Here is a 27,978-nt window from a genome sequence, read left to right as displayed (position 1 = left end):
ATTAGCAAAATGGGCCAGGAAGAATCGGAGAGATAAAGTGTGGATAAATGTACCTTGTATTCTAGTCAATAAGTAATGTAATAACGTTTTGATTTAATCTAATGCTATCTATTTCAAAAAAAAAAGACTTGAGGTGTGCTCAACTATTGTTTCCTTTATTGTGGGAATTGAAGTTATTTTGAGCACCATAATTTGGCGTGTTTAGGCATCAGCACATGTTTCTAATGCTTGTACTCTACATGATGCACACATAATTTTTATTTTTCATTAATTACGGTAATTGACCATCATTCCACGCTTATGTGTAATTTTGATTATTTAATTTTTTGACATGATTATAACGTTATGTGGATATTTGTTTTATCTCTAACTATAAACATAATAAAGTGATTATATATCGTAAAACCACCTTCAGATATTTGTTTATTTTTAAGTTGTATTATGATTCCGGGATACTTAAATATTTATTCATTTACTATAAAATTGAGTCAATGTTGCCAAAAAGACGTAATGATAACAAATTTATGGTTGGTGCAGATAAAAATGTCTAGCCTATGCGGAGTGATCGGCACAAAGGTAGGTCACCTTGATCGGGCAAAAAACCAACCTTGAAATGACTTATCTTAGCAATGAGTATGTGATATATTGAGGTGTCGTGCGAGTGTTGTATCGGTCCAAAGAAAGGTACGACACTTGACAGGTCTTGTATCGATATCCATGTGCTAGTAAAGAGGATCGTAAGTGGGTTGATATCTATGTGCAAAGATTGGATAGTAATGTTACACTTGATAGCTTAAAATGGTCCCACAAATTACAAAGTTTGTTTACTTTCTATTTTTGTGCATGATTATATTGAACTCTAATTTGAGTATGGACGTTTTATTGTCTTTTATCTTTAGAGTTATTTCCTTTTTGCCCCTACTTTGTCACCAGGTTCCTTCTTGGCCCCCTATTTTTCAGAAGTTCAAATATGACCCATTTTTTTAATGGAAATGCCATAACTACCATTCATATAAATATTTTTTCAAAATAAAATTAATTAGAAAACATCTCTTCCCATCTCACCTCTCTCTTATCCGACGAAGGTCGCCGTCCGGAAAATTTTCCGGTCGGCGACCTTCAAACATTTAAAAAAAACTCGGCTCTCTCTCTCCAAACACTCCGGCGAAGGGATTTTCCTAATGTATCCTTCGCCGGAAGAGAGATTTTTTACAAAAATCCGAGGAGAGATTTTTTTTATGTTTGAAGGTCGCCGGCTGGCGACCTTCGTCGGAGAAGAGAGAGATGAGGTGGAGAGAGAGGTAAGGTGGAAAGAAATGTGTCCTAATTAATTTTATTTTGAGAATATATTTATAGGAAGGGTAGTTATGGCATTTACGTTAAAAAGGGGCCCATATTTGAATTTATGAAAAATAGGGGACCTAGAAAGAAGCTGGTCACAAAGTAGGGGGTCAAAAAGAAAATAACTCTTATCTTTAATATCAATTGTATCTCCGTGTCTGTCAAAATGAACAAAATTTCAGTGCTTAACGATACTAACTTTAAGAAATGGAAGAAAAACATGGTTGCACGAGAATAAAACTTGGTTTAAAAGAAAACGTGAATTTGTATTTGAAGTTTATGAACAAAATAGGTTTTTGTCATAATGTTTTATGATAGTTCATAATACAATACGAAGATTCACATTTTTTTTAAAATGATAATTCATAACGTATTATAATAGTTCATCATACATTACGAAGATTCACAAAAGAGGGTCTTGAAAATATGAGTTTATAATGCATTAGTAGTACATAAAGTATTGTGATAAAATATGAGATTTCACGAGTGAGAAGAGTATAAATGTTAAAAAATGTCTCACATTAATTATGAGTGTTTTTGAAATATCTAAATAATAAAACAGAAGGGAAAATGATGGCTAGACAAACATCCTTATTTAATACAGGGTATTGTCTAGAAGTCCTTCTCAAAATTTAAAATATAGTCCTTCGTACAAATAAAGTTACCTATTTAAAAATCAATAGTCGTTTCCTTCTTAGAAATAAAATAACTAATTTAAGAAAGAAATAACAAATAAATTTTGATGGTTAAAAAAAGAAATTAAAATCTTTCTCTATCTCAATAAAATAATAACTAATTTAAGAGAAAAGAAACAGAAAATAATACTACGAAAAATAATAACTAATAAAAATCTCTCTCTCAATAAAATATAACAATAAATTTCGTAACATTTGATTGATACAAGTGTGCGTGCCCTAGGGCACGAGATATACCCTAGTCTAAATAATAAAACAGAAGGAAAATCGCCGACTGGGACAAACATCCTTTTTAATCTATTATATAAAACAGAAGGGAAAACGATGACTGGGACAAACATTTTTTTTTTAATAACGAATATTATCTTCTGGAAACCCTTCTCAAAATTTAAATTATAGTCCTTCTTAGAAATAAAATAACCAATTTCAAGAAAGAAATTACCGTGTCTTTAGAAAAAAATTAATTATTTTTAAACAAAAAGGAAGCAAAAGATATTTCAAGAGTTAAAAAAAGAAATCAAAATCTCTATCAACAAAATAATAACTAATTTAAGAAAATGAAACAAAAGAAAATAATACCAAAAAGTTATGTAACAATATTAAATATAGAAAATCGGGTGACACGTTTGGAGAATACAACTGTCCGTGCCTTGGGGCACGGGATATACCCTAGTAAAGGATAATGTCTAGAAGTCCTTCCCAAAATTTAAAATATAGTCCTTCTTAGAAATAAAATAACTTATTTTAAAAAAAAGTAACCGTGCTCATTCTTAGAAATAAAATAACTAATTTAAGAAAAAAAGAAACAAAAGAAATTACAAGAGTTAAAAAAAAGGAATTGAATTTATTTTCCTCTCTTTCTCAATAAAATAACTAATTTAAGAAAAAATGAAACAAAATAAATTGCAAGGGTTAAAAAATTTGAAATCTCTCTCTAGATTCGTTTAAAATCTCGCTCTCTGGTTTGGGAAGAGCGCCTAGAGTAATACTACTGGGCGCTCATAGAAACACCTTTTCTTAAAAGGTTTAATATTTTGTACCGAATATTACATTTTTGGATAAGATAAGTTTATGACAATTTGTTTGACTTCAACAACAATTTCGTTAAATTTGATTGATACAATTGTTCGTGCTCTAGGGCAAGGGCTATACCCTAGTTATTAATTGAAACTACAACTAGTCCCTATATTTGTAGACCAAAAATGATGATATGACAGGCCAATATCTCAGACGAATCCCGTCGGGGTACTTGGCAGAACCAGATCTAGTGAGAGAAAATGTTTACACTTTTTCTTTGCATTAATAAGCTGGGAAGGGCCCAGATCCAAGAAAAAACAAGCTACAAGATCACAACCGCAAAAACAAAAACTACAAAAGACAAGGCATTAAAACCAACATTTTCTAAATTCAATTCTACCATTCTTGTCATCTTTAAGAATCTGACTCAAACCCTGAGGAAGGCAGGTAGCCTCAAGCTCAACAACACCAGCTAGCCTGAGCTTTGCAAGGAGATCAACAACTTGATTAAGCTCTGTCACGGCATGATGGACACTGCATTGCTGAAAACAACCCCAAAGCTTCTGAATTTGCACCCAAATAAACCAGTCATACAAAGGAGGCAACTTATGCTTGTCTACTAACAGCGAAGACGCCCCCATTAAGTCTGTTGCAATAACAACTCTAGAGCAATGGTGCTTAAGAGCCAAAGATAACCCAAGATGAACACCTTGTAACTTATGATGGAGGATAGACACAATGAAGGAAGACCTTGCACCAAGAGTAATAACATTCCCATCTGAATCCCTAAGAATGAGCCCATAGCCAGCTGACTCAGAGTCCAGGAAACCATCTGAACTAATAAGAATACAATCAGGAGGAGGGGGCTCCATCTGTAGCCTTTAACAACAGGCATAGTTAGCTGGATACCAAGGTTCCATTTATCAGCGAACTCCATGTTTTGAATGAACCCTTCAATTCTGCACTTCCAAGAAGCAACCTTATTCTTGACCTCATCCACAATCTTATTGATGATCCCTGAAACAGTGTTGGCCTTTTGCTGAAAGACCCCTTGCATTTCTCTCAAGCCAAATGTGATAGACAAAGACATGGAGGACTAGGCAACCAACCTTAGCCATCACTGAGGAGCCTCTAAAATGACCACAACACCATCTAATCTCCTCCTCAATAGAAGGGACGCAAGGCCAAAAGAATCCCAGAAGTTGAAGCAGCTTACACCAAATTTCTTGAGAGATGTTTACACTTTCTCTCACTAGATCTGGACCGACCAAGTACCTAGGCCAGGATGTGGCCTAGATATTGGCCGGACATACTACCACCGTTGTTTGTTTTAGGGGTATTTTGACCACCCATGAAATATTTAAGGAGTTATTGACAGTTCCGGTTTGTCTAAGGGGCTAATATCAATTACTAGTTAGTTAGTGGGGTAAAACAAAAAATCATAATCCACAATTTTAGATAACAACCCCGCCAAAATTGGCGGGTTGTTTGTATCACTGATGACTGACCTAACTTTCTCGGACAATTACGCGGTAATCGCTCTCTTTCTCTTTTCCAAATTCCAATTACTCTTTTTTGTTTCTAGGGTTTCTACATTGATGACCTTTTGATTTTAGGTTTTACATTGAGTTTCATTATTTGAAGCCCAATCTTGAATTAAAATTCTGGGTTTTGAATCATTTAATGGTAGAATGAATAGTTATGATGATTTTGGAGCTGAAGATGAGAAACTGATGTGTTTCTTGATGGATTAATTGCGTCTTGAATTTGTCTAAATTAGAAGAGATCAAAGAGATAGATTTGTTGTGTTATTGTTGATTGATCTTTTGGTACTTAAAAATGGATTCTGCTAGGAGTTGGTTTAATAAGCTTCAACCTAGAGATAAATTAAGGACATCAACTAATCAAAATGATTTAATGGATCATAGCGGGATTGAATCACAATCAGAGTTACCAATTTGTGGTGATGATGGAGCTTCAAATATTACGAAGCAAAAGGTTGTAGCAGCAAAGCAATACATAGAGAATCATTACAAGGAGCAAATGAAGAATCTCCAAGAAAGAAAAGAAAGGTATAGGTTTCTACTTTATTGTAAATGTACGTATATTTGTTGTGATGAAGAACAAACAACCAAGAAAAGCAATAAAGAAAGTAAACAATCACACAGAACACAATAAATTTAAACCTACTCCACGGCGAACAGTGGCGTGATGATTTCCACTATGAATTGAAGAACAACTTACAAATTACCCTAATCCTAGTTTCGTGTGGGGGCCCTCTGAAAACGGTTTTGTGGGTCGCAAATCGGGATGAATTGAAGAACTAGTTATAAATATATCTATAGGGTTTCAGGTATATAGCCTACTGAAGACCCTAATCCTAGTTTCGTGTCGGGGCCGTCTGAAAACGGTTTTGTGGGTCGTAAACCGGGTTAGATATCTACCCATATGCAAGACACTTTTAACAATATTAAATGTTTGTCGACATGGAACTATATTATGGTAGTTGATAGATGGACTGAGCCCAGGAAAACTTGCATTGGCTCATTTGAAGTTAACTAGAATTTCCGAAACCAACTGATAAATGAATTTGAGAAAGGTTATACAATATGTCTGTAACCTGAAATGATTTTGGGGTTCTGATGCCTTATTTACATTAGCAAACTTTACATGGGATGAACTTCTATGTTAGTAATCAACTCAAGTTTTAGATGAACTAACACTTTTTAGAGACGAAAAAGAGCTTTATAAGTAATTTGTAAACTATTACTTTTAAGCAGACGTGATATGCTGGAGAAGAAGTTGGCTGATGCTGAGGTATCTGAAGAAGATCAAAATAACCTACTAAAGTACTTGGAGGAGAAGGAAACAGAATACATGCGTCTTCAAAGGCATAAAATGGGGGCCGATGATTTTGAGTTACTCACAATGATAGGAAAAGGTGCATTTGGGGAGGTATGTTTTTGGTTCCTCCTAATACTGAACAGTTCAATGCAGTCACTCGTTTATCAGTGGCGGCTGCTTTTGTGCAACTATCTCTAACTCGTTTTATGTTTTTTATTTGTAGGTCAGGGTGTGTAAGGAGAAAACAACTGGTAATGTGTATGCAATGAAGAAGCTTAAGAAATCAGAGATGCTTCGTAGAGGGCAGGTATACGATTTATGCGTCATTCAAGTGTTTCGTGTTTTTGTTTAATTTCTTTTTTTTTTTATCTTGAAACCTATCCAGGTGGAGCATGTGAAAGCTGAAAGAAATGTTCTTGCCGAGGTTGATAGCAACTGTATTGTGAAACTCTATTGTTCCTTCCAAGACGATGAATATCTTTATCTCATTATGGAATATCTTCCTGGGGGAGATATGATGACTTTACTCATGCGAAAGGATATTTTGACAGAAGACGAGGCCAGATTCTATGTTGGAGAAACCGTTCTAGCAATCGAGTCTATTCACAAACATAATTACATTCACAGGTTTTCTTTGATTATATTGATGACTTTGTTGATATGCCTTTCGACGTGATCTTCTTGGGAAATATCAGAGCGGTTGATATTTTCTTTCAATATATTTTACAGAGATATCAAGCCTGACAATCTATTGCTCGATAGACATGGTCACATGAAACTTTCAGATTTTGGACTTTGTAAACCATTAGACTGTAGTTATCTTCATGAAAACGATTTTTCTGCGGCAAACAATGTTAGTGGCTCTCTACCAGGTGAAGAGGGTTCTATTGCGACGAAACGCACACAACAGGAGCAACTACAACATTGGCAAAGAAACAGGAGGATGCTGGTAAATCTTTTTTTTGTTCCTTTAATTCAAGGTTCGATTTTCTTTAAAACATGATTTTTTTTAATGACCGTGGATAGGTCAAAGTCATTGAGTTCAAGGTCATTTCATTTTTCAGAAACAGACATATATCATCTATACTGACTTACCTTTTCTCCTGGTTTCTTATCCTCTTCCACAGTTTCCATATATATGTAATCTCTTACTGGTTTTCTATTAGAAATATTGGTTATTATTGTATTAGATGCATAAAACCACTTTTGTCTTAGAAGAGTTTTGTGGTGATATTTGTGAGATTTATGATCTTATTTGAACTTGTTGGTATTTAAAATCTGCAGGCATATTCTACTGTCGGTACACCTGATTACATTGCTCCGGAAGTGTTGCTAAAGAAAGGATACGGAATGGAATGTGATTGGTAACCAAATGAACTTTTGAATATTAAAAATTTCTTTGAAGTATGCTTTGCCTTATATCCCCTTACAGGTGGTCGCTTGGCGCTATCATGTACGAAATGCTTGTGGGGTATCCACCTTTCTACTCTGATGAACCTGTGACTACTTGTAGGATGGTATGCACAGATACCCTTATGATGCTTGTTACATCCTCTTTCTTATTATTCTCTTGTGCAAGTGGCAAATGGACCGAGGATCTAATAGTTGTTCATCATTACATCAATGCCTGTCGTGATCCTTGAAGTTGATCTTCAAAAAAGCGTTACTGAGTCATTAGAAAGATCCAAAGACCCTTTTCAATTTGTTGTAGAAATTTCGAGGCCTCTTTTATGGTTAAATCTTGCTCAGACTGTTTCCTCCAATACTTAAAAGGTCGGATCAGATTCAATGCGTACAAAATTCAGTTATGAAGTGAAGAGGCATACGCTCACGTACTGGACACAATTGTAAAACAACATTCTAAAAAGAAAATGGTGTAATAATAAATTTTTCTTTCGAATCGAAACTCGTTTAAACATTTTTCTACTTCCACCACTGCTTAAAAATACAATTTCTGCTTGAAATTGTTCTTCGGCCCCCTCACTTTGACTCAACTTCCATTTATGTAGATAGTGAACTGGAAAACTCATTTAAAGTTTCCGGAAGAGGCAAAGCTATCTCCGGAAGCAAAAGATCTAATAAGTAAACTCTTATGCAATGTCGATAAGAGACTCGGAGCAAAAGGTGCCGACGAGATAAAGGTAATGTAACTCTGTGAGGTGTGTTATTTTCTCGTTATCTTGTTTGATGAAAAACCAAAAATGCAAGTTAAGAAGCTTACGTTGTTTATCTTTCTGCCAAATTTAGGGCCATCCGTGGTTTAATGGGGTTGAGTGGGACAGACTATATCAGATGGATGCTGCCTTCATTCCAGAAGTTAACGATGAGTTGGATACTCAAAACTTTGAGAAATTTGAAGAGGTATATATGTTTTTCTTTTATATATTAAGTGTTTTCTGTCGACTTATTGTAATTTGTTCGTTTATGTCACTTATTATGCACTTATTAAATTTGTTGATCGATGCTGCAGGCTGATAGCCAGCCACATAAATCATCAAAAGCAGGTCCATGGAGAAAGGTAAGCTTTATCCTGTCTGGGATTTTAAGCTGCATCCATCCTCATGGCGCACCCTGCCACTGATGAAACTTTCTGGGCCTGTCCTTGTTTTAGGGCGTCGGATTTGATATGCACACCCTTATCACTGCAATTTTAGACATTCACTCTATTGGGTATTACTGGATCCATAAAAAGTAGCATGTAATTATCTCACATGTTTTTTTCTATTGAAATGAAACATGAAATAAGCCCATTAACCTTCTGCCTCTTTTAGTTTTAATATTTTGAAATCTTTATTTCTATAGTTTTGTGTTGCTTATATAATTTATTCATTTTTCGCTTGCTTGTAGATGCTCTCGTCAAAGGACATGAATTTTGTTGGGTACACCTATAAGAACCTCGAAATTGTAAATGAGCTGCCTGGCATGGGTAAGTTTTGATTGCTTCCCTGTTTTCCATAGTTATTACGATATCACCATATGCATATTTCACTTTTGTCTACAGAGTACTTGAAACAGATATAATGTAGCATACTGTGTGTATCTTGTCTGTAGTTGCACAAAATGGCGGTAGTACCATAAAATACGACCCTGGGTTATATTTTACGCATATAGATCCTGACATGCTTCTTTACTTTTAATTGATATTGAACTATCTATCTGGTTCTCGTCTCTTTAAATAACAATTCTTAACTTCTTCGGCTGGGAAACGTTTTATATAGCTAGCTTATTTAACTTCCGTTCTCATTACAGCTGAACTGAAGAAGAAGAACACCAAAATAAAAAAGCCATCCATCAAATCTCTCTTCGGTATATGCTTCTCTCTTTACATTCTTGTTTATATTCCACACTTATCTAAAACATTTTCTTGGACTTCGTCGTCATAAATGTATGTAAGGTTCATTTTTTTTCGGAGGACACTATGTGTACAGTAACTAGTTGGGTAAGTTATAATCTTTGTAAAAGATGTCAACATTTATCGTGATATTAATATCGCTAGTACCGTTTTAGAGAATGTTTATGTCTTTCTTTCTTTTTATATTATTGATGATCACCCTTTTCTGTTCCCTCTTCTTGGAAGCTGGCTCAAAATTTCTCTTATGTAAATTCGTTTGATACCCATTATTTATGTTACAGATGAAGAGACCGAAGATCGTAATGAAGCTGGTGAAGGTAGCTTTTCACAAACAGAATTCTCTGATACAAAAAGCGGTTCTTCCTAAAGATAACGGGAATAAACACCGTCTTAATCTTTCCATTTTACAAAAATGATCAAGAACAAGCTCCAATCGGAAGACTTGTTTACCGTTTTAAGTCTTGCCGCAGTTCTGCAAGTTGAAGCGAGATAGTAAATAGCCTTCATGCTCAAAGTCTGGCTCCTGTAAATTGTGTCTTGAGATAAGTGAGTAAGAATCCTTTCATTATTTGTATGTAATATCTCTCATTTTCTTTAATTTGTTTCTTTTCATACTTATTGTATAACATTTAAGGGTTCTTCTAAAACATTTTATCATAAATTTTTTCCACTTTTAACAGGTCAGTTTCTTCTTTCAAATGAAATAGTCAATAGGAAGTACACATTAAATCAAAGTGAAATATGTGGTGAAGTTAATAAATTGAAAATGGTAAGTTAGGCAATTTCTATCACGTCGAAACATTTTTAAAGAACTTGAGTTAAATGGTAGTACATAATTTAGTTGTACAAATAGACTTTTTCTGTCTGCAATCAAGTTTTTGGAACAAATCAGGACGTGCTCAATTCCTTCTTTTTTGTTGTACATTTCGTAAGCAAAAACTTTTAGTTCCCCGTGCTTTATGAAGAGAAAAAAAATCCATTGCAAAAGATATGATCATCTCGATGATCATCATAACCACCTAAACGGCCACTACCATAACCATATCACAATCATAATCACCACTAGGAAGACATTGTCACCCTTACTGAGGTACCATGAATGGAGCTTTGAGAAATGGCAACAACTAAAACTAGGGAAATTCTAAGTGTACAAAGAATCTTTGACAAGATTCTTGACACGATGAGTCACACGGGTAAAAGAACGGTCCAGATCAAGGTCAAACTTTGAAAAACTTTTGTCTTTCAGTGAAAAAGACTCGTCATGTCTAGGATTTTGTCATTGTAGCACTCCCGCTAAAACTATATGTTGTACCAAGAACTCCCCTTCTTCCATAGAAATCTTTCAAGATTGTTATCCCTTTGTATTATAGGTAGCAAAACCCCAAGTTTGCATTGATTTACTTTGCCAAGATAGATTCTATCTACATTCTTTTCTAAAGCAAATGAACACGGAAAGTCTTTTTTCGCCGATTTGTATTCATGGGCAGAGGGAATTGAATCATTCATTCATCATATATAAGTAAGGTCATGGACGTGCGAACTCCTTCCTAGCTTCCCTAGTTACATTTTGTTTACTTCATTTTTGGAATCCATGATATCTCCACTTCATAAGCACCAAATTATGAATTCTAAGACGAATAAAGCAAAGACAAATGGTTCCTTTCCTTTGTCTTACTCAGAGTTTGATTGTGTCGTCAATGCATTGAGTGAGATTCTGAGACAAACTCTAAATGAGTTAAAAACGTCAATCAAAATTCTACTGTACAAGACTTTGTTAGTAAAAAAGAACAAAAGAATGAAAAGAATAAGGAATTACATATTTGCTTTCTACCTAAAGTATCAATCCAAATGCTATTCTTTCAGCATTTTCTTCTTGACTTCTTATTCTTAAGAACTAACAAAAATATAACCCAAAACAACCTAGAATATGTTCTATCTAGGAGCAGGTTTCAACTTTTTTCTCTCACTAAATTCCCGAAAAATATCTAACTCCATTAAGATGGAACAGTTTCTTCATCCTCATTCGATGTCGAATTCGTCGACGACCCGACTTGTGCACTGTCAGTACTACGTGTGTAATTATATCGTCGAAGCACTCTATCTTTGTTTTCCTTCCACCACTCCTCTGCCTGCTGATTCACGAACCGTTTCTTACTGCAAATAATAACGGAAATAACATTTCGATGACTGAGTTAGAAAACATCGTTTGCACAATTATAATAAAGAAACCTATACAGGTGGAAAGAGTACCTGAATCGAACTTGCTTGAAGACTCTAGTCCCATTCCGAATGGAGAGTGTTATATAAACACCAGGTTCAAATTGCTCAGTGATTTCAGTATATGCAGGTGATCTTAAACCGTTTTCACTTCTATGCTGAGAAAACGACTCCTTATTATCGTCGGACAGTTTACTGCCTTCAGGTTTCTGGGATGGGTCTGATTTAGAGGTACCATTTTGTTGTTCAGACTCCAAAAAGTCCGTTTGAGAGGAGTAAAAGAAGTCCGATGATTGTTTTGTTCTGATCAAAGATTCTATCTGACTATACATTTCTTTGAAACTTTCATTCTCACTGACCTCGGGAGGTAACTTCTCTGTCATGTCCTTCAACTGAATAAAACAGAAAGCAAGTATTTTGTCTAAATAACATCAAATTGCCGTTGCCAACAAGTATTAACTACCGGTTAACATATTCAAACATCGACTTCTGTATATATATATATATATATATATATATATATATGCAATCCATGAGCGGAAAATTGAGTAACAATAATACAATACCTGGACTGTGATGGACTTGATAACTTCTTTCGCCACTCTACACTTGGTAGATTCCTCCGCTGCAAAGGACGTTGCTTCTTGAGCTCTTTTATGTGATTGCTGCAACTCCATATCTTGGTTTTCACACTTCTCTTTAAAACTTTTAACCTAACGGTCATACCAAATCAGAAAGTGACTAGTTTATTGCAATGGGTAGCTTAGAAAATAGCCATCCAAATCGAAGAAAAAAAAAAGCAAGAATAAAAGGAAGAGTTACTTCGTTAAGATAATGAAGAAATAGCATTTTGCTACTTACCTGGGTTTGCAGTTTCAGGACTTCTTGGTTTAGTAATTCGTTTGTTTTCTTGAGGCTATCAATGATGCTCTTAGAAAATACAGGAGTAGCGGCTCGTGGTGGGCTTGGCCTTCTGTATGGTGATGCGGGTCTTGAGACAATTGGTGTCTGAGATGGTGGTTGAGGTGTCGCCTGAGGCGCTGCAGTAATAACTGGTTTAAGAGCAAATTGAAGTGCACTTAGTGGACTTTGAAAAGCAATATTGTTCAACTGAAAGATCGATGGAACTTGAGTGACTTGAGTTACTGGAGAAGATTCAGATTTCATACCCTGTTTAACCATTTTCATATCTATGAACTTCACTGGCTCCGGACTAGGAGATAACAAAGTTCTCGAAGATTTTATCTCTCCTCTGTCTATTCTATCTCGGTTGTCTATTGATGACCTCCGAGGTGTAACCGCCTTCCTTATAACAGGAGTAGTAGGAATACCAGATTCAGCTGCTTTAAGTTTTGTGAAGCAAGCGTCACATACACGATGTGGTTTTCCAGGAGTAGGAGCTAAAGCAGCTTTCAAAGCTTTTTTTGAACTACAACCATGGCAATGGACTAACCCACAATTATAACAATTATGTCTCTTTCGAGTAAAACCAAATGCCTGCCGACAACCAGAGCAAAGAGATTGATCGGCTCCTGACACCCACTTATGGATACATATACATGCAGTGAAATTTGACCCACATGATATACTTTTCACGTGCCTATCTCTTAGTGCTTCAACAAGAGTTGGAGCTTTCCGATCTTCGGCATCACCATGTCCCAATCTTCCGTTGGCACCTCTACCCCAGGTTAGCACTTCATTTCTTGATGTTAGAACAGCAACATGGGACTCGCCACAAGCTATCTCTTCGATGAATTCACCTACTAATTTATCTTGTACCAAGCAAGGTAATTTACCATCAGAGAGAGGATTTCCTAGCTGACCATATGCAGTATTTCCCACGGTAAACACATGGCCTGATGTTGTGAGGGCAACAGTAATACTATTTCCACATGCCAGATTATAGAAATTGTAGTCAATAAGTGCAGGAACACATGTCGGAACCAGTCGGGGTTCCTTATCTCCATGCCCTAGACGGTACTTTTCACCATCACCCCAAGTGAATAACTTTCTCGATGAAATATTCGAGCCGCCCTGTCCCATTACCTCGATAATTGCTGCAGTATGCCACACTCCACATGCAACCTTAACGGTTTTTAGTCCATTCAATGATTCAACTTCTCTGGGGAATATAACAGTTTCTCGATCTCCGTGTCCAAGAACTCCAAATGATCCATCACCAAATGTAAATAACTTCCCACTAGAAGTTACTAGTGCAGTGTGCCATGTTCCGCAAGCAACAGCTAAAACTTGAACTCCTTCTAAAAGACCAGAAGAAAGTCTTTTCGGTATCCAATGGCTAATATCAGTGCCATGACCAAGAAGTCCGGCACTTTGAGTACCATCTCCCCATGTAAATACATCCCCAGCCATTGTTACAGCACAGGTATGATACTCTCCACATGAAATATAATCAGCATTACTTAATGCCAAGTAATCAACGAGGTGAGGGCGACTGGTATCTGCATCAACCCCATGACCAAGACGGCCACCAGATTCTTCTCCCCACGTGAAAACTTCACCTTGCCTTGTTAATAATGCAGCATGTCTAGAACCACAAGCAATCTGCTGAACATCTAAGACCACATTTGATTCTAAGGGCTTAGGAATCAGCACATCAGTTTTTGAAGGTAAAGAATTCACAGATCCTTCGACTAAATTCCCATCACACCAAACTTCTCCCCAAACATAAACATCACCTAAAGACTCTATATCATCTGGTCCAGAGCCTTGACTTGAGCTACTTGGAGCACTAGAAACACTAATTCGGAAACCATCTGCTGAACTTGTTCTTGGTTGCATATTGAAACGGTCTGTTCCAACATCTGAGCTTCTAAAATTCGAAACGGATTCGCGTGGAAGACTTGGGGTAACCTCTAGAGGTGCACCAAAAGGGCGAAAAGTTTGAAGGTCACTAACATCACTTAACTGAAATTTATAACAAGAGATATGTAGTCAAATGCTATTCTCGTTATATGACAAAATACATGTAAATATATTAAATCAAGGCGATTGCATCTCAAGTTTTTCCCTTATCTAATATCAACACTTCTACACTTAAACGATGGAATCTTTGTCACACTTTTTAGTATTCTTTTTTGCCATGCTGCATACTCAGATATAGTTTAGATAAGAAAAACGAGTCACCTCAGAAAGATCACTTCTAGAACGCCTAGTACGCTGACCTGTAGCAATCAAAGCCTTGAGGCCTACAAACCACACCTCTGCTTCAACTTTGTCCTTGCAAATCTAGTTAATAGGGATACATAGAGAATAATTTTCACATACTTGGGAACTCAAGATTCACTTTAAAACGGTAAGTGCTAAATTGAGATAACAAGGCTTGATTCACTTACCAGATCAAGAGATCTTTCACCGTTGTTATAGAGAAGAGAAAATGACAAATAATCCTTTTCAGGACACAAATATCTCCTAAACACAGCCTGTAATGAATAAACAACACGAGGAAGAAAATTGTATCGTCTAAAGTCAAGTGACAGAATTTACCGTAAGAAATATAGAAACATAATATCTATTTGAAACATGTAAGATAATAAGAGCACTTAGAAACAGGCTCACTCACTGTTCTCTGCCCCGGGATGATTCTTGAAATGGTAGATAATTTCAGGTTCCTTTCCTGACCACGAGAATACCAGATCAGAGTTGTTTCGTCCTGTGAATATATTAGTATTATTAGTATTGTTCCATTCATCGCCCATTAAGCTATCATGAATAAACGTCATCATATTCGAAGTTAATTTCATAATAGAGTGCTTATGTTCGCGGTTTCTTAGGCAGAACAACACCAATCTGCACAAGGTGGTGGGGTGGCATGGTACTGAATTTCAATATATTTGCACATACAGATTCAACTAACGAGAAACTACACTCAAAGCTTCCCGTGGTATATATTTGTATACAAAACCAGGATTGTACAATAAGATAACTTAAATATTTCAGAGATTTATTCAGTTCTTGCCGAAATTTACAAGAAAAAAAGGGTTTGCCACTAAATAATTGAACTTTAAATAGATCTAAAGATAATATATGAAATAGTCAAAGGGTAAAATATATCGAGATAAAGAGAGACAGACTGTGAGAATGGTCCCACATGGGAGAATGGGTATCTAGCAACCAAGAATGTAAGGTCTAGGTCCTCTCCACTCATTGCCAATTGGTTTTGAGTTGGATGCCACAAACTTAACATGGTATCAGAGCTAGGCCAACACGTGATAGGCTTAAAAGCCACACGTGCTCCACGTCACACGAAACAAAAAAAAACACGTGTTAGGCTAACCACGCCACACGTGAGGGGGATGTGTGAGAATAGTCCCACATGGGAGAATGGGTATCTAGCAACCAAGAATGTAAGGTCTAGGTCCTCTCCACTCATTGCCAATTGGTTTTGAGTTGGATGGCCACAAACTTAACACAGACAAACAAATATATATACGCATATATAATCGTGCCTTGTAAGAACTGTCTTATCTTCCAATTCCATTTTCGTATTAAAATTATTTATATTTCTTTCTTGTATCCTCTAATAAAGTCTTGGAAGCAGAAACATAAAAACACCCCTAGTTTTTTGCATAACATAAAAACACAGTTATTTAAGCTTAAACTGTATTTACAATTTTACATTTACATGTCGGGTCCACAGAAATGATCCAAAAGTTTCATTTATTCTGGAAGATGACTTAATGTTCCATCATTTGCATGCGACACATATACATGTTTCATAGAAATATTTCTCTTTCCTTGGACCGAAATTATATCGAAACCATGTTTTAGTATCTCAACGGTGGTATGGTGGTTGAAGGGGCTAATAAAAAAAATTATGTTTCCTGAAATATATTACCAATGCAGGATCCGAGAGGACACCCATTATAATCATAAACAAGAACAAGTTGTATAGTAACTTCAAATGGAGGTAAAAACAACTCACTGTAGAAATTCTGAATGGGCAAAATTTCGGCTTTCCTTTCCTACTGTACTTGACTAGCTGGGTACCTTTCTTTAAAGTAATGAGTGCCTTCACAAGAAACAGTAAATAAGAACATCAAATTGAAGGTAGATATCAAATATAGATAAATAAGATCCAGAAAATATAACCCAAAGAACCTCATAGCCATACAAATCACAGACCTTTCCAAGGACCCTTCGGCTTGGGGTGACAAAAACGTGGACAATAGAGATACTGTTAAGGCTTGGGACGTCACATTTAACACACTAACTGTTACTTTATTTACACCTATAAATCCAAGATTTGTTCGATATACACTAATTGTTTTCAAGAAGATAATTCAATGAGTGTCCATTGGACTTATGAAAAGTAAACCTTAAAGAAGAATTTCAAAATGAGATAGCCATGTTAGTTTAATACTGCCTTATAGTTGTCCTAAAAGCCTCTTTCAAGATGCAGGAATTGCATCATGGATCCATTGGATACAAATATCCGCAGAATCTCGCATCGCCAGGGAAGTGTTTGGAGCCTGGGCTATAGGTCTACGCTCGAGCTTAGTAAGTGTCGAGGCTTTGGGTGGTGTCGTAGAGTCTTTGCCAAAAACAAAATCCTTTACCTATGGACTTGGGCCTAGGGTGGCAACAGCGGAAACAATATCGATAACTGCTCGGGCTTGGGGTGTCACAAATGGTATCGGAGCCGAGGATGGCTCTTCCCAGAGGGTGGAGGATTGTGATAGTCCCACATCGCTTGCGAGAGTGTCTGGAGCTTGGGCTATAGGTGTATGCTCAAGCTTAGTATGTGCCGAGGCCTTTGGGTGGGCTCGTGGAGTCTTTGCCAAGAACAAAACCCCGTACCTAAGGGCTTCGGCTTGGGGTGACAAAAACGTGGACAATAGAGATACTGTCAAGGCTTGGGACGTCACATTTAACACACTAACTGTTAGAAAATGTAAACCCTTTGTGTTAAATGCCCATATGCTCAACATGAGGAAATTAAATAGAAATCAACCCTAAATTTTCAATATAAAATGGCTAAGCAACATTGTTAACCTAACCCATAAATTATTATTATAATTAATATATGAAACTTAACAGATGATTAACACTAAAAAAAATACTCACTTGTTCAGTGTCACGTTCAGGGTTTCCATAACTAACAAGATGTGCCATTCCATCTGAAAGAAATCTTAGGAAAGCCCTGAAGAAGAAGAAGCATTCTTAGGTTTTGTATCTCAATATTCTTCATCTATGATCAAATTGTGGCATATCATCAATCAATTTCCTTCTCAAAATTTCCCAATCTTATCTACCAAAATCAGATCCTTTTTAATCAATGCTGTATAATAATAAATGAACAAACTAATGAATCTGATCTCTTATGCCATAAATTTCATCTGGGTAATTTAGATTTGGGAAGTACAATCTTAATCTCAAAACCATCTACTTGAAATTTGAGGATCACACCATTTTTTTTTTGAAATCAATCAGAGCATGATAGGGGAGAAACTGAAAATGGAAGCTCTTCCTGAAATAAGGAGGAAATAGTGGACGTTAATTTGTCTTTTTTGTCATGGTAATAGAAAGGGTTATTTCTTCTTTGGCTCCCTAATTTATGACCGATTTCCTGTGCAGCCCCTAATTTATGAGAAATATATAGATGGCCCCTTTTTATTTTTTTCAACCTTTGTTAGTGTTAGGTTATTTTCCAATTTTACCCTTATCATTTGTTATAATTATTATTCTTTTATCTCTCAACTTCCCATATCCCAAACACCACATAATTTCCATCTTCATCACCAACTCAAACAAACGGTTCAGTATTTAACTAAAACAATTGGAGCAACTTGTTGCAATCAGGATCTACAAAAATACCTTCAAGACATTTGATAAGACAATTAACTGTAAAACCTTTTTGGTCAAGGGACCAAGGTCTGTTATCCGATCGTTGAGATTGATGATACAACACTCCGGTTTGCTGCAATCACACGTAAATGAAGCAAATTCTAATGTTCCATAATTTGGGCTTTCTCGAAAAATTAGCCACTCATTGCGTTTTCTTAGAGCAGTGAGTGTCCCTAGTAGAACTTTCTGATAGTTTTATCTATCTTCTTGACTATAGCCAAAGGAACAACAAAGATAAAGAGAAAGTAGAGCGGAATAGCAGCCAAAGTACTTCTATTGAACATCTGCACTAAGAAAAAATGGTAAATGGAGAACAAGATACTTTAGATGAAGAACTTCTATACCACATTGAAGACACAGAGGAAGCTTGCTCCATTAGTTCTTCAACCTCCCCCGCTCGTACAACTGTGGTTTTATTCTAATAACTTTGAGGCCATTAAGAGCTTGAAAAGAATTCAAAATGGAATCCGGAGCTTGAACAAAGTTGACATTGTTTCCCAAGAAGACTATAGTGTCATCTGTGAACAGCAGATGAGAAATACATGTGCATGTCTTCGTCACGAAGAACCGTTCTATAATCTAATTTTTCCAAAGCAAGGCAAACACTTCCGAGACGGTGCAAAGAGATATGGGGATAAGGCAGTGGCGAGGCCAGAATATTTACTATATGGGGGCACTCTTTTCTTTAAAGAACCAAGAATCAATGCGAATATCATATAAAGAATAACCACATCCGTTGTTTAATAACACTTGACTCTCTTAATTCATTAGATAATAACTATATTGTAAATAGTATCAAATCATCTATCCACTCGTCTTCTATTTGATTGTTAAATTTTATCTCGACATTAGAAAAAACTCATTGTTATGGAAATTGTAATAAATAAAGTTTAATCTAAGTGTCGATAATAAATATAAAAGAGATACACTTCCTCTCACATATTTCTTTGTAAGAATTCTAATACCTTTGGATTCGATAGATTCGCCGTTAATTGTGTATCTTTTATATGACCTTCTAATTGATCCATAAGTACCTCCGGGTAATATCAAAATTTTATAAGAAAACTACATAAAAGATTAGAATAATGATACTCATTGGTAGTTGCTTTATTTATCTAAACAGATAATGTTTTTGCTTTTTTCTTGAAGATTAGTAAGAAATGACATACTCCAGCTTACATGAATTCTAGCTTACATGAACTCTAACTTGCCATGTGGATGTGGGATCATCGTAGAGGTCATCGAGTTACCACTAAGTAAAGCACACAAAATCGAGTAAATCGAACACAAATAAACAATGAAGAATAATAAGTGATAGGGAGAAAGTTGGTTGGTTTCCAAAAAATGCTAAGAGATAGACACCCCCATATATGCTTTGCTATTTTGGCTTAGCAACTTTGCTTCTCCCCATAGAAATGCTTTTTGTGCATGTATGTTTTACAGAGTCGTTGGAGGGGACAGAATGTGTTCCACCTTGGGGTGTGGGGGCATGTGCCCCCATAGGCCCCAAGGTGGCATCGCCCCTGGGATAAGGGATCACCTTGTCTCAATCCCTTGAAACTTTTAAAATGATAAGTAGCTTGCTCATTGACTAACACAGAGCAATGAGCTTAATCGAGGAATTATAACAGAAATAAGATTGACAAAAGAAAAGTTCCTGCAAAATTTTGGCAGTTTTTCTTATAACGGAAATAAGATCGTGTTTTCTTTAAACCCCAAAAAGGATTATAAGCATAACAGACAGAGACCATTAAACTGGTTAGTACAACTTACCTGTCAAGGAATATCAAAATGTTTTTTTCGGGCCTAGCCAATACCTCTATGAATATGTATTGTTTCCATCAGAAATTTACTCGCCTGACCTAAAATGACAGATCCTTTTGTAATACCAATTGGATTGAAAAAAAAATATAGAAAGCAATTCAAAATGCATACAATCAAAACACTGTTGGATCTCTGTATTTTGAGAATATTTCGTCAATTCCTTTTGTGACTTCTGCTGGCAAAGGGCGCTCAGTCGTTACAAATGCATCGATGTCTTCCTTCAATTGCTCCACAGATGTCGAACCGATGATCGAACTTGTCATAAAAGGTCGATCTCGTGCAAATCCTAGAGCGAGTTGGGTAGCTGTTAGGCCATAAGCTTTGGCCAACTCAATATATTTCTGAGTTGCTTCCTGAAATCAATAATTATAATTCATTGTTAAGTCAAGATACACATTCATACACTAAAATTATCTAGTCGGGCTACCAAACTTGTTTGATCCTCCACAGATTTAACATTCTTGATGTAAGTAGAACTGTAGAAGGATTGTTGCCCACATTTATAACTTAACGCTGAGCGAAAACGTAGAGCTGACGAAGATGAACTTGTTTTGATTATCTTTTGAAGTTTATGAAGTAAATATATTAGTATAGTACAACTATTTGTTTTTGTAGCGACTTCTGGTTGAAATTTTACGCATTCATCTAATGGCAGAATGGGTGATAGAAAATAAAGTCGGAAAATATGGATTATTGGGATTTATTTGGGTTTGAATTCCCTGGTTCTACTTGACAAACTGAAGTCCTATTATCAAGTTTCCAAATGAAAAGACAAATCCTACCAAATCTCTTGTTTTGATTCCATCATCCTCATGAGATTTGATAGGATTTGAGTTATTTCAACTCAAATTTTTAGATAAACTTCGCGAAACCAAAACCATCACCATATCCGAACCATTGCCACCCTAACTCCACCACACCACCACCTACAAACCATCTTCACTAACAAGATCATCACCACAGCACAATCACCACCACCAGTCCACCCCCCATCACCACCATCCACCAAGACCAAATAAACCATCATATCGAAATTTTGAACATAAAGTTCAAAGATTGTCATGTTTCGTAAGATTCATGTTTCCGAAGTTCTCCTGGGATTTTCTCCTTCATTTGAACACACCATCGATGTAACCCTACGTAGTTTCCTCTAACTATGTGTTGACATCAGGTTGCGTGACAAATTATGTCATCTTAGATATAAGTTGGTACCATACTTATTGTAAATACGCAAAACCCAAAACAAAATCTCCTACTAGTCAAAGAGTAGGCATACCTTGGACATGGATTTATTGTATCTTTCCATGTAGCCAGGAAAGAGATTCAATCTCCCCTTTTTAGCAGCTTCAGAATTTGAGTCCAAATATTTCCCAGTCAGAGTCCCACCAGCTAATGGTGAATAAGCGAGTAACCCGATGTTGCAATTATTTGGATGGCATACTTCAACTAGATCAACTGTATTTAACCAGTTGAATGAGTTACAGAATACTGGAAGAAATTTATAGAAAAGCAATTCAAAAGTAGAGCCAATGAAAAAAACAGTGAAAGCATTTCCTGATTCGAGAAATAGAATACTTCATTTATGGTGCTTGGGATTCAAGGGGGTAAAATAGAATTGTGAACATTTGTAGGATTTATCAAGGCTATAAAGAGTGGTGTAATCTATTTTTATGCTAAAATCAAGTGGACTAACTACGATTGATCTATTTGCACTCAAAAAGTGATTACGCTAAATCACAATTTGTTATGGATTCACAAAATTTCATAGATTACTAAGCTGAGCCTACCCACTTTTTTTCTTTCTTATATTCAATTTCAACGCACTCTTTTAGAGATAACAAATAATTACATTTTAAAAAGTAAAAAACTACTAAATAGTAATATTTTGTAAGGCCCACTTGGGTTTGGTGGTAAAATGCACGTTTCTCCATTGAAGAGACTAGCGTTCGGACGTTACCATTTCCAGAAAAATACCACTACCTTTTTATATACAATATCTGCATCTACCATTTTTCATAGGTAATGTGGATTACGACGTTTACAACCAAAAAGGAAAATAAAAGGAGTAAAATAGATTATTACTTTGCATTTTGTTAAAATAATCATACAAGATAAGTATATTTATAAGTTAAATCTTGATCATAGCGATCCCTATGACTTGGCTAATAAAAAGACAAAATAGTTATAACTTTGTTTATGGAGTAATACATAATTTCTTAGAAAAACCCAGGGAAAATATTTGATGGAAAAGAATCTGGACTTACCTTCAAATTGACTCCTTACTAAAAGACTATAGCTGTTCTGGATGCTAACAATCTTTGGTAGTCCTTCAGTCTTCGCTGCATGAACAAACTCCATGACACCATATGACGTTTCGTTGGAGACACCGATGTAGCGCACCTGCGACCAACCGTTATAACGTGGGCATCAAGTTTACTGAAGATCGACCAAACAAGTTGATATCTATTTAAGCACAAAACCAGTAGATGAGCGTAAACCACAAGAAGGATGTATCAACTGTCTTTTATTTTTCTACGTGAATATCTTTGTGAGCATGGGATGAAATGCATGGGAGAGCGTCCTCGCAAAAAATTTTCCCTATAATTGCGACATATCCTCATAGGATGGTTCAACTCTGTTGTGGATTCCCGGCCCTATATATATGTAGATATTACATATTTGGGCTCGAGTCCAATTGTACTCCAATATAGCCCATTAGAACCCATCTATGTTAGTTATGATATACCGAGTAAATTGACAAATTTTACCAACACAGGCGAGTCATTCTGTGATTAAACTCGACAGTAGCTCGTCGACTATGAAAAAGTGAAGCTGGGTTTATTTCTCATTAACAATTTCAAGAGAGGAGGGAAGGAGAAAACAAGTGAGAGGATGAGGGAACATAGAGGAATTAGAGAGATCTGCTCTCTTCTATATAACATATATACAATTATACATACAAATTAGATATACTCTTTATATAATAAATGCATAAATATGTGAAATATACTCTTCTAACATATGATTCGTTGCCCTGGTAACTCGCCTGGCGCAGAACTCGGCCCTTGTTGATCTGGGGCGGAGTCTCAAGCCTTACAACTTAGCATACTTATGTACACGATGACATTTGAGATATGTACGGGTATAAATAAGTTAGTTGCATTAGTGTTACCTTTCCTTGTTCAATGATTTCTTGAAAAGCTTTTAGTTGCTCCACAAAAGGCACACTTGCTCTCCATTTTGAAGGATCATAGGAAGCCTGACCAAATAATGGAACATAACGATCTGGCCTGAAATAATATTTAGAATTTAAAATTAGAAAAGCAGAGCTATTGAATTTTCGGCTCAGGCATAATTTTTTATTACCCCCTTTTGGAAACCAAAACATTTCGTGCAAATATTTTAGTTACGACAGAATTATTAGAAACCCATGGCTTATCAGAGCATTTAAGTAATGGAAGAAAACTGACCAATGTATTTGCAATAAGTCAATGTAGTCAGTCTTTAGGCGCTTCAGGCTTTTCTCCACACTTTCTTTTATGTTAGCAGCATCAACTCGCAAAACCGTTGCATTATCACGCATATAAGCTGATCGCTCTGAATAGCCACAAACCTTGGTTGCCAAAATAACCTAAACATGAAACAACTTACGCTACCTGTTAGTGCTGGTTTTATTGGAACGCTTTTGGGAATTAAAAATTCCAGAGCACATTGGAATTCGTATAGTCAAACGATATTAGCGCAGAGTAGAAAACTAAAATGGCAAAATATTAGCTCAGTGGACATAACAGTTACTTTTGGCCTTTTGGGATGACCAAAGTAAAAATTACACAAAAAAAGGATCTTAACCTACAGCAGGAATTAAGACCCTACGACGATATCATACATGTAGACACAATATGCCCGTTCTCTAGCCTTATACCCATGAAGTGAGTGGGGGGCCGGCCGATTTCTCAAAACAGAGTAACGGAGAGGTCGGGCACCCGATATGGCAAAATAAATCTAAAAAATATATTCACGTTACACATGATCGACCTAATAACATTAAGTACGAAATAACATTTAAAATTTTGTACTTTTCCTTTTTTTTTTTTTTTCCAAATATCGACTTTTTGATAAGTTTTATAATAACTTTCCTCTTCACAGACCCATCAAATTTGTAGAATCAACTTTCCATAAGTAGGTTTGCAAGTCAAAAAATGTTATTACTATTTTAATGAGGAGAAAAGGAGAGCTATATTAACATCTTCCTAACATTATAGATTTTTATAGGTATGGAAACTAATTTAGGATAGATATTAATCTAATGCTAATTCTAGTCTTTCTTCAATCACATACTAATAACGTATATGTCTTAACATGCACCTCAAGTCTATCGTGTTGCATCTTACCCAGATAGTAGGGCAACACCTTAGTTAACTAAAGTGTCTTCTACTTCACGGTACCCCGTAATGCAATAACTCGTGTCACTCTCTTTATCAATTTAAGAAGAAAAATTGATTTTGTACTAAACCATAATGCAAGTGAAGAATTGATCTATGAGAAACACTGAAACAAAATAGAGCAACTTAGTAACTTTGCAAATATACCTTGTCGCGAGGTTGAGATTGCAACCAGTTACCGATATAAAGGTCTGTCCTTCCTTGTGTTTCTTTCTTCAATGGAATTGGATACTACAGAATTGAAACAAGGAGTGAAAATATAAGTAGGTTTACGACAGTGACTAGCGATGCAAGAGATTTTGCAATCACAAACAAATCGAGATTTCTTTTCAGGACAACTGCAATTAGATTTTGCAATCTTTGTAAATAATACTCGTACGAGCTATGTGTTTATTGTATGGTAATCCACTAATCTCCATCCCTCTTCAAGGACTAGATTGAAATTTCATGTTCTGTGCACAAAATTGTGCCGTAGGGCTATTCCACCGTTTCATTGTAAAAGACAATCTCACACAAGCCAGCAAGTATGATTTAGCTATTAATGGAAAGGTATTGAAGGAGACAATTGAACTAAGTAGATTTTATCAAGTATGAAGTTTTGTTGGTGACAAGAAAAGAAGTGGATCAAGTGAAGTATTATGTAATGTGTCAATAAGATAGAGTGATAGACCGATGCTCTGAGTTGTACATAATCTTTTGTCGGTTCTATAAAACTCTTAAACCTTTTGGAAGGGTCAACTAAGGTAGCATTACAGAAAAATATATTTCATAAAAGTACAATATTTGGAACTTTGACAAGAGCAACCTATACCCAAAATCCTGGACCAAGAGTTAGGGATGAAGGTACTTACAGCTTCCGCAGTATCTAATGCATTAATTCCACGTTCAAATGCATAACTTAGCATCTCATGAGCCTCTTTCTCGGTATTCTGTTCACCAAATGTCATCTAAAATTTCGAAGAAAGATTTTTCGTTTAGAATAATATACGATACGAACCACGGGTCTAACATCAATCACACATCTTCATAGCGATTGAATCAAAATTGAAAATTCTTTAAGCACCATAAGGATTCAACTAAATTTTGTTTTTAGGCATGGGTAGCCAAAGAACAACCCAACCGAGAGTTCAAAACCACCATAGAATGTTACCTCACAGTAGACTTGTGTTACGAATGAATTTGAAGAAAAAAGATACTATTCTAACTCCAAAGTTCTTTTTTATGCAATTTTCAAACTTATTAACAAACAGTTAGAATCTCTAATCTGTATAGGTCAGCAAGAAGATAAATCTCATCAAATTTGAGAGAAATCCACAATTCAGACTCACTATTATTCATTAGTATAGAAATTCAAGTAACCTAAAATTGAAGCTTAAAATGCAGAATTGAATGATACCCATAATCTAAAACCCCAAAATTATACATCTGAAATAGGTAGATTCTCTAGTCTGTATAGGTCAGAAAGAAATTCACTCTCACCAAATTTGAGAGAAATTCACAATTCAGACTGAACTACTCATTAGTATAGAAATTCAAGTAACCTAAAATTAAAGCTTAAAAATGAAGAATTAAATGATACCCATAATCTAAAACCCCAAAATTATATCATCTAAATAATCAAACAACCAAAGAAGAATAAAACCCAGAATGAAGCTTTAGAAAAGATAAGATTTTTACTGTGCCCAAAGTTATTTCACTAATTTGAAGGTCGGAATCTCCAAGCTTACGATACTCCAAGGGGTTCTGTTCAAGTTTTGCTCTAATGGGTTTTCTTGAGAAGGAAATCCTCTTCTTGAAGAAGAATTTAGTAGAAGGAAGCAGAAAGTTCTGGCGGTAAAATCCGCCATTGTTATTGTTGCAGAGAAATGTATTAGTGGTGGGATGGAGAGAGAAGGTGCTGGAAATCATAGCTTGAAAGCTTGAGGCTCAAATTCAGTGGCGGAACTTAACTACTCTTCCTGAACAAATTCTGGTTCCTTATCATTTACGTGACAGAAACAGAATTACAAGCTAAACTGTGGACGTGTTTAAAATTATTTTTCTCCCTTTTTAGGTGTGGTATCGAGGCCGCCCAAGCCCTTGCCCCCCTTATTAATCATTTTGTAACGATCACATTCGTGGGAATGAAACGGCCGCAATTAACTTGCTATTTAGTATAGCGGTTATAATAGATTAATTGTTGGCTATTAATCTCTGTGATTAATTGTAACTATGAGAAATCATACATATTTCTCATTTGTGTTCTTGAGAGATACACAAAACACAAGAATACAACACACACCAAAAGACTCATTCAGAATACTCTAGTATTACAGGGTCTAACCATCGATAGAGGAGCATTTAAGAAGTGGATATTTCGATTGCTCTAGTAGTGATTCAGACATATCACTGTAGCAAGTCGACGACAATCGTGGGTAGATTAGCGGCAATTAGACTATCAACCGCTTCCGCACTAAAGTACGAATTATCCGATTACGATCAACAGTGGTATCAGAGCTGAAATTGTTCGCTCCTATCCCTTGTTCGTCGATAATTGAGTTTCCGATTACAATTTCATTTTATTTTAAAGAAATTGAAATCGGAAGTCACTTAAAATATGAATGTTAAATTGTGATTAAATTTGGATGGTAATGTCAGTAGCCAAAAACTAATATGATTTAGTTGCGACTCAAAGAAAAAAAATGATTCGTAGAGTTCATAATCAACTTTGTCTCCTTTTTTGTTTTCCATCTCTGGTACATAAAAAAGGATATGGTAATCTAGGGTCTACATATAATGTTTGGGTCTATTCATTGAATATAGACACAGAGACCTAGTAAAAACATCTTTTGGTTGACATATCTAAGAGTGGGTTTTTTGGCCAGTGGGCGTGCACTTCATAAGTCAACTATGATACATAGTGTTGTAGTTGGTAACCAAATTATTTTTGATTCCCAACCCAAATAATAACGAATACGACCAAGATCTATGTGATCCCGTTGTACCTGTTTCCGAAATTGTTTTGGACGGGATGAGATGTTATTATTACAAATGAGTTAACATGTGTGTATTAGTTTAATATGCACGTGTTGCAGAATTTAATCATGATGCAACTATGAGAGTTCATGTCTATGTGATTTATCTATGTCTGTGTGATGTATACAACTTATAAATTAAGTTTTTGCAAATATGTTTCGCGAAATCAAAGGGTCTCATAGATGTGTTCTATGAAATAATTGAATTTTAGAATTTCTAGTTTATATCATGAATGATGAAAATAAGCTTAGCGAAATTTTCGAATGATTGATACAAATAATGAAATCTCAATAATTTAATTAGAAAATAATCGTGTCTAATATCCATTACATTGTGTATACTTGTAGATGACAACTAAAAGTAT

General features: G+C 35.7%; 3 protein-coding genes across 5 annotated transcripts; 1 reads left to right on the top strand and 2 right to left on the bottom strand.

Annotated features, from left to right (window-relative positions):
• Positions 1-4,529: 4,529 nt before the first annotated feature.
• Positions 4,530-9,910, top strand: LOC147556220 (uncharacterized). 2 transcript variants are annotated; one of them, XM_086664042.1, is made up of 14 exons: positions 4,530-4,585; positions 4,753-5,125; positions 5,834-6,008; positions 6,121-6,204; positions 6,283-6,524; positions 6,627-6,846; positions 7,182-7,261; positions 7,330-7,414; positions 7,907-8,038; positions 8,145-8,258; positions 8,368-8,415; positions 8,745-8,823; positions 9,147-9,203; positions 9,531-9,910. In XM_086664042.1, exons 2-14 carry the CDS (start codon positions 4,893-4,895, stop codon positions 9,614-9,616), a joined length of 1,635 nt encoding a protein of 544 aa, XP_086520168.1. In that variant the 5' UTR covers positions 4,530-4,585; positions 4,753-4,892; the 3' UTR covers positions 9,617-9,910. The 2 variants fall into 2 exon arrangements, with proteins under 2 accessions (XP_086520168.1, XP_086520169.1); XM_086664043.1 differs by having other exon boundaries at positions 4,535-4,585; positions 4,982-5,125.
• Positions 9,911-10,964: 1,054 nt separating this feature from the next.
• On the bottom strand, positions 10,965-17,984 carry LOC147556219 (PH, RCC1 and FYVE domains-containing protein 1-like). 2 transcript variants are annotated; one of them, XM_086664041.1, is made up of 10 exons: positions 17,554-17,981; positions 16,412-16,498; positions 15,050-15,139; positions 14,823-14,909; positions 14,614-14,715; positions 12,636-14,394; positions 12,328-12,518; positions 12,033-12,179; positions 11,500-11,858; positions 10,965-11,403 (listed from the first exon to the last, which is right to left on the bottom strand). In XM_086664041.1, the coding sequence occupies exons 1-10, from the start codon at positions 17,599-17,601 to the stop codon at positions 11,244-11,246; spliced, it is 3,030 nt and encodes a 1,009-aa protein (XP_086520167.1). In that variant the 5' UTR covers positions 17,602-17,981; the 3' UTR covers positions 10,965-11,243. The 2 variants fall into 2 exon arrangements, with proteins under 2 accessions (XP_086520167.1, XP_086520166.1); XM_086664040.1 differs by having other exon boundaries at positions 12,328-14,394; positions 17,554-17,984.
• Positions 17,985-19,987: 2,003 nt separating this feature from the next.
• Positions 19,988-26,662, bottom strand: LOC147556218 (NAD(P)-linked oxidoreductase superfamily protein). The gene is made up of 8 exons (XM_086664036.1): positions 26,277-26,662; positions 25,451-25,546; positions 24,747-24,830; positions 23,628-23,788; positions 23,330-23,447; positions 22,422-22,557; positions 21,434-21,612; positions 19,988-20,510 (listed from the first exon to the last, which is right to left on the bottom strand). Exons 1-8 carry the CDS (start codon positions 26,505-26,507, stop codon positions 20,271-20,273), a joined length of 1,245 nt encoding a protein of 414 aa, XP_086520162.1. The 5' UTR covers positions 26,508-26,662; the 3' UTR covers positions 19,988-20,270.
• Between the last annotated feature and the right edge of the window lie 1,316 nt (positions 26,663-27,978).

Source organism: Eschscholzia californica, unplaced genomic scaffold, assembly GCF_041429995.1.
Source record: "Eschscholzia californica isolate CP2 unplaced genomic scaffold, dmEscCali1.0.p SCAF_2, whole genome shotgun sequence".
Classification (NCBI taxonomy): domain Eukaryota; kingdom Viridiplantae; phylum Streptophyta; class Magnoliopsida; order Ranunculales; family Papaveraceae; genus Eschscholzia; species Eschscholzia californica.
This window is presented reverse-complemented; position numbering and strand designations above follow the sequence as displayed.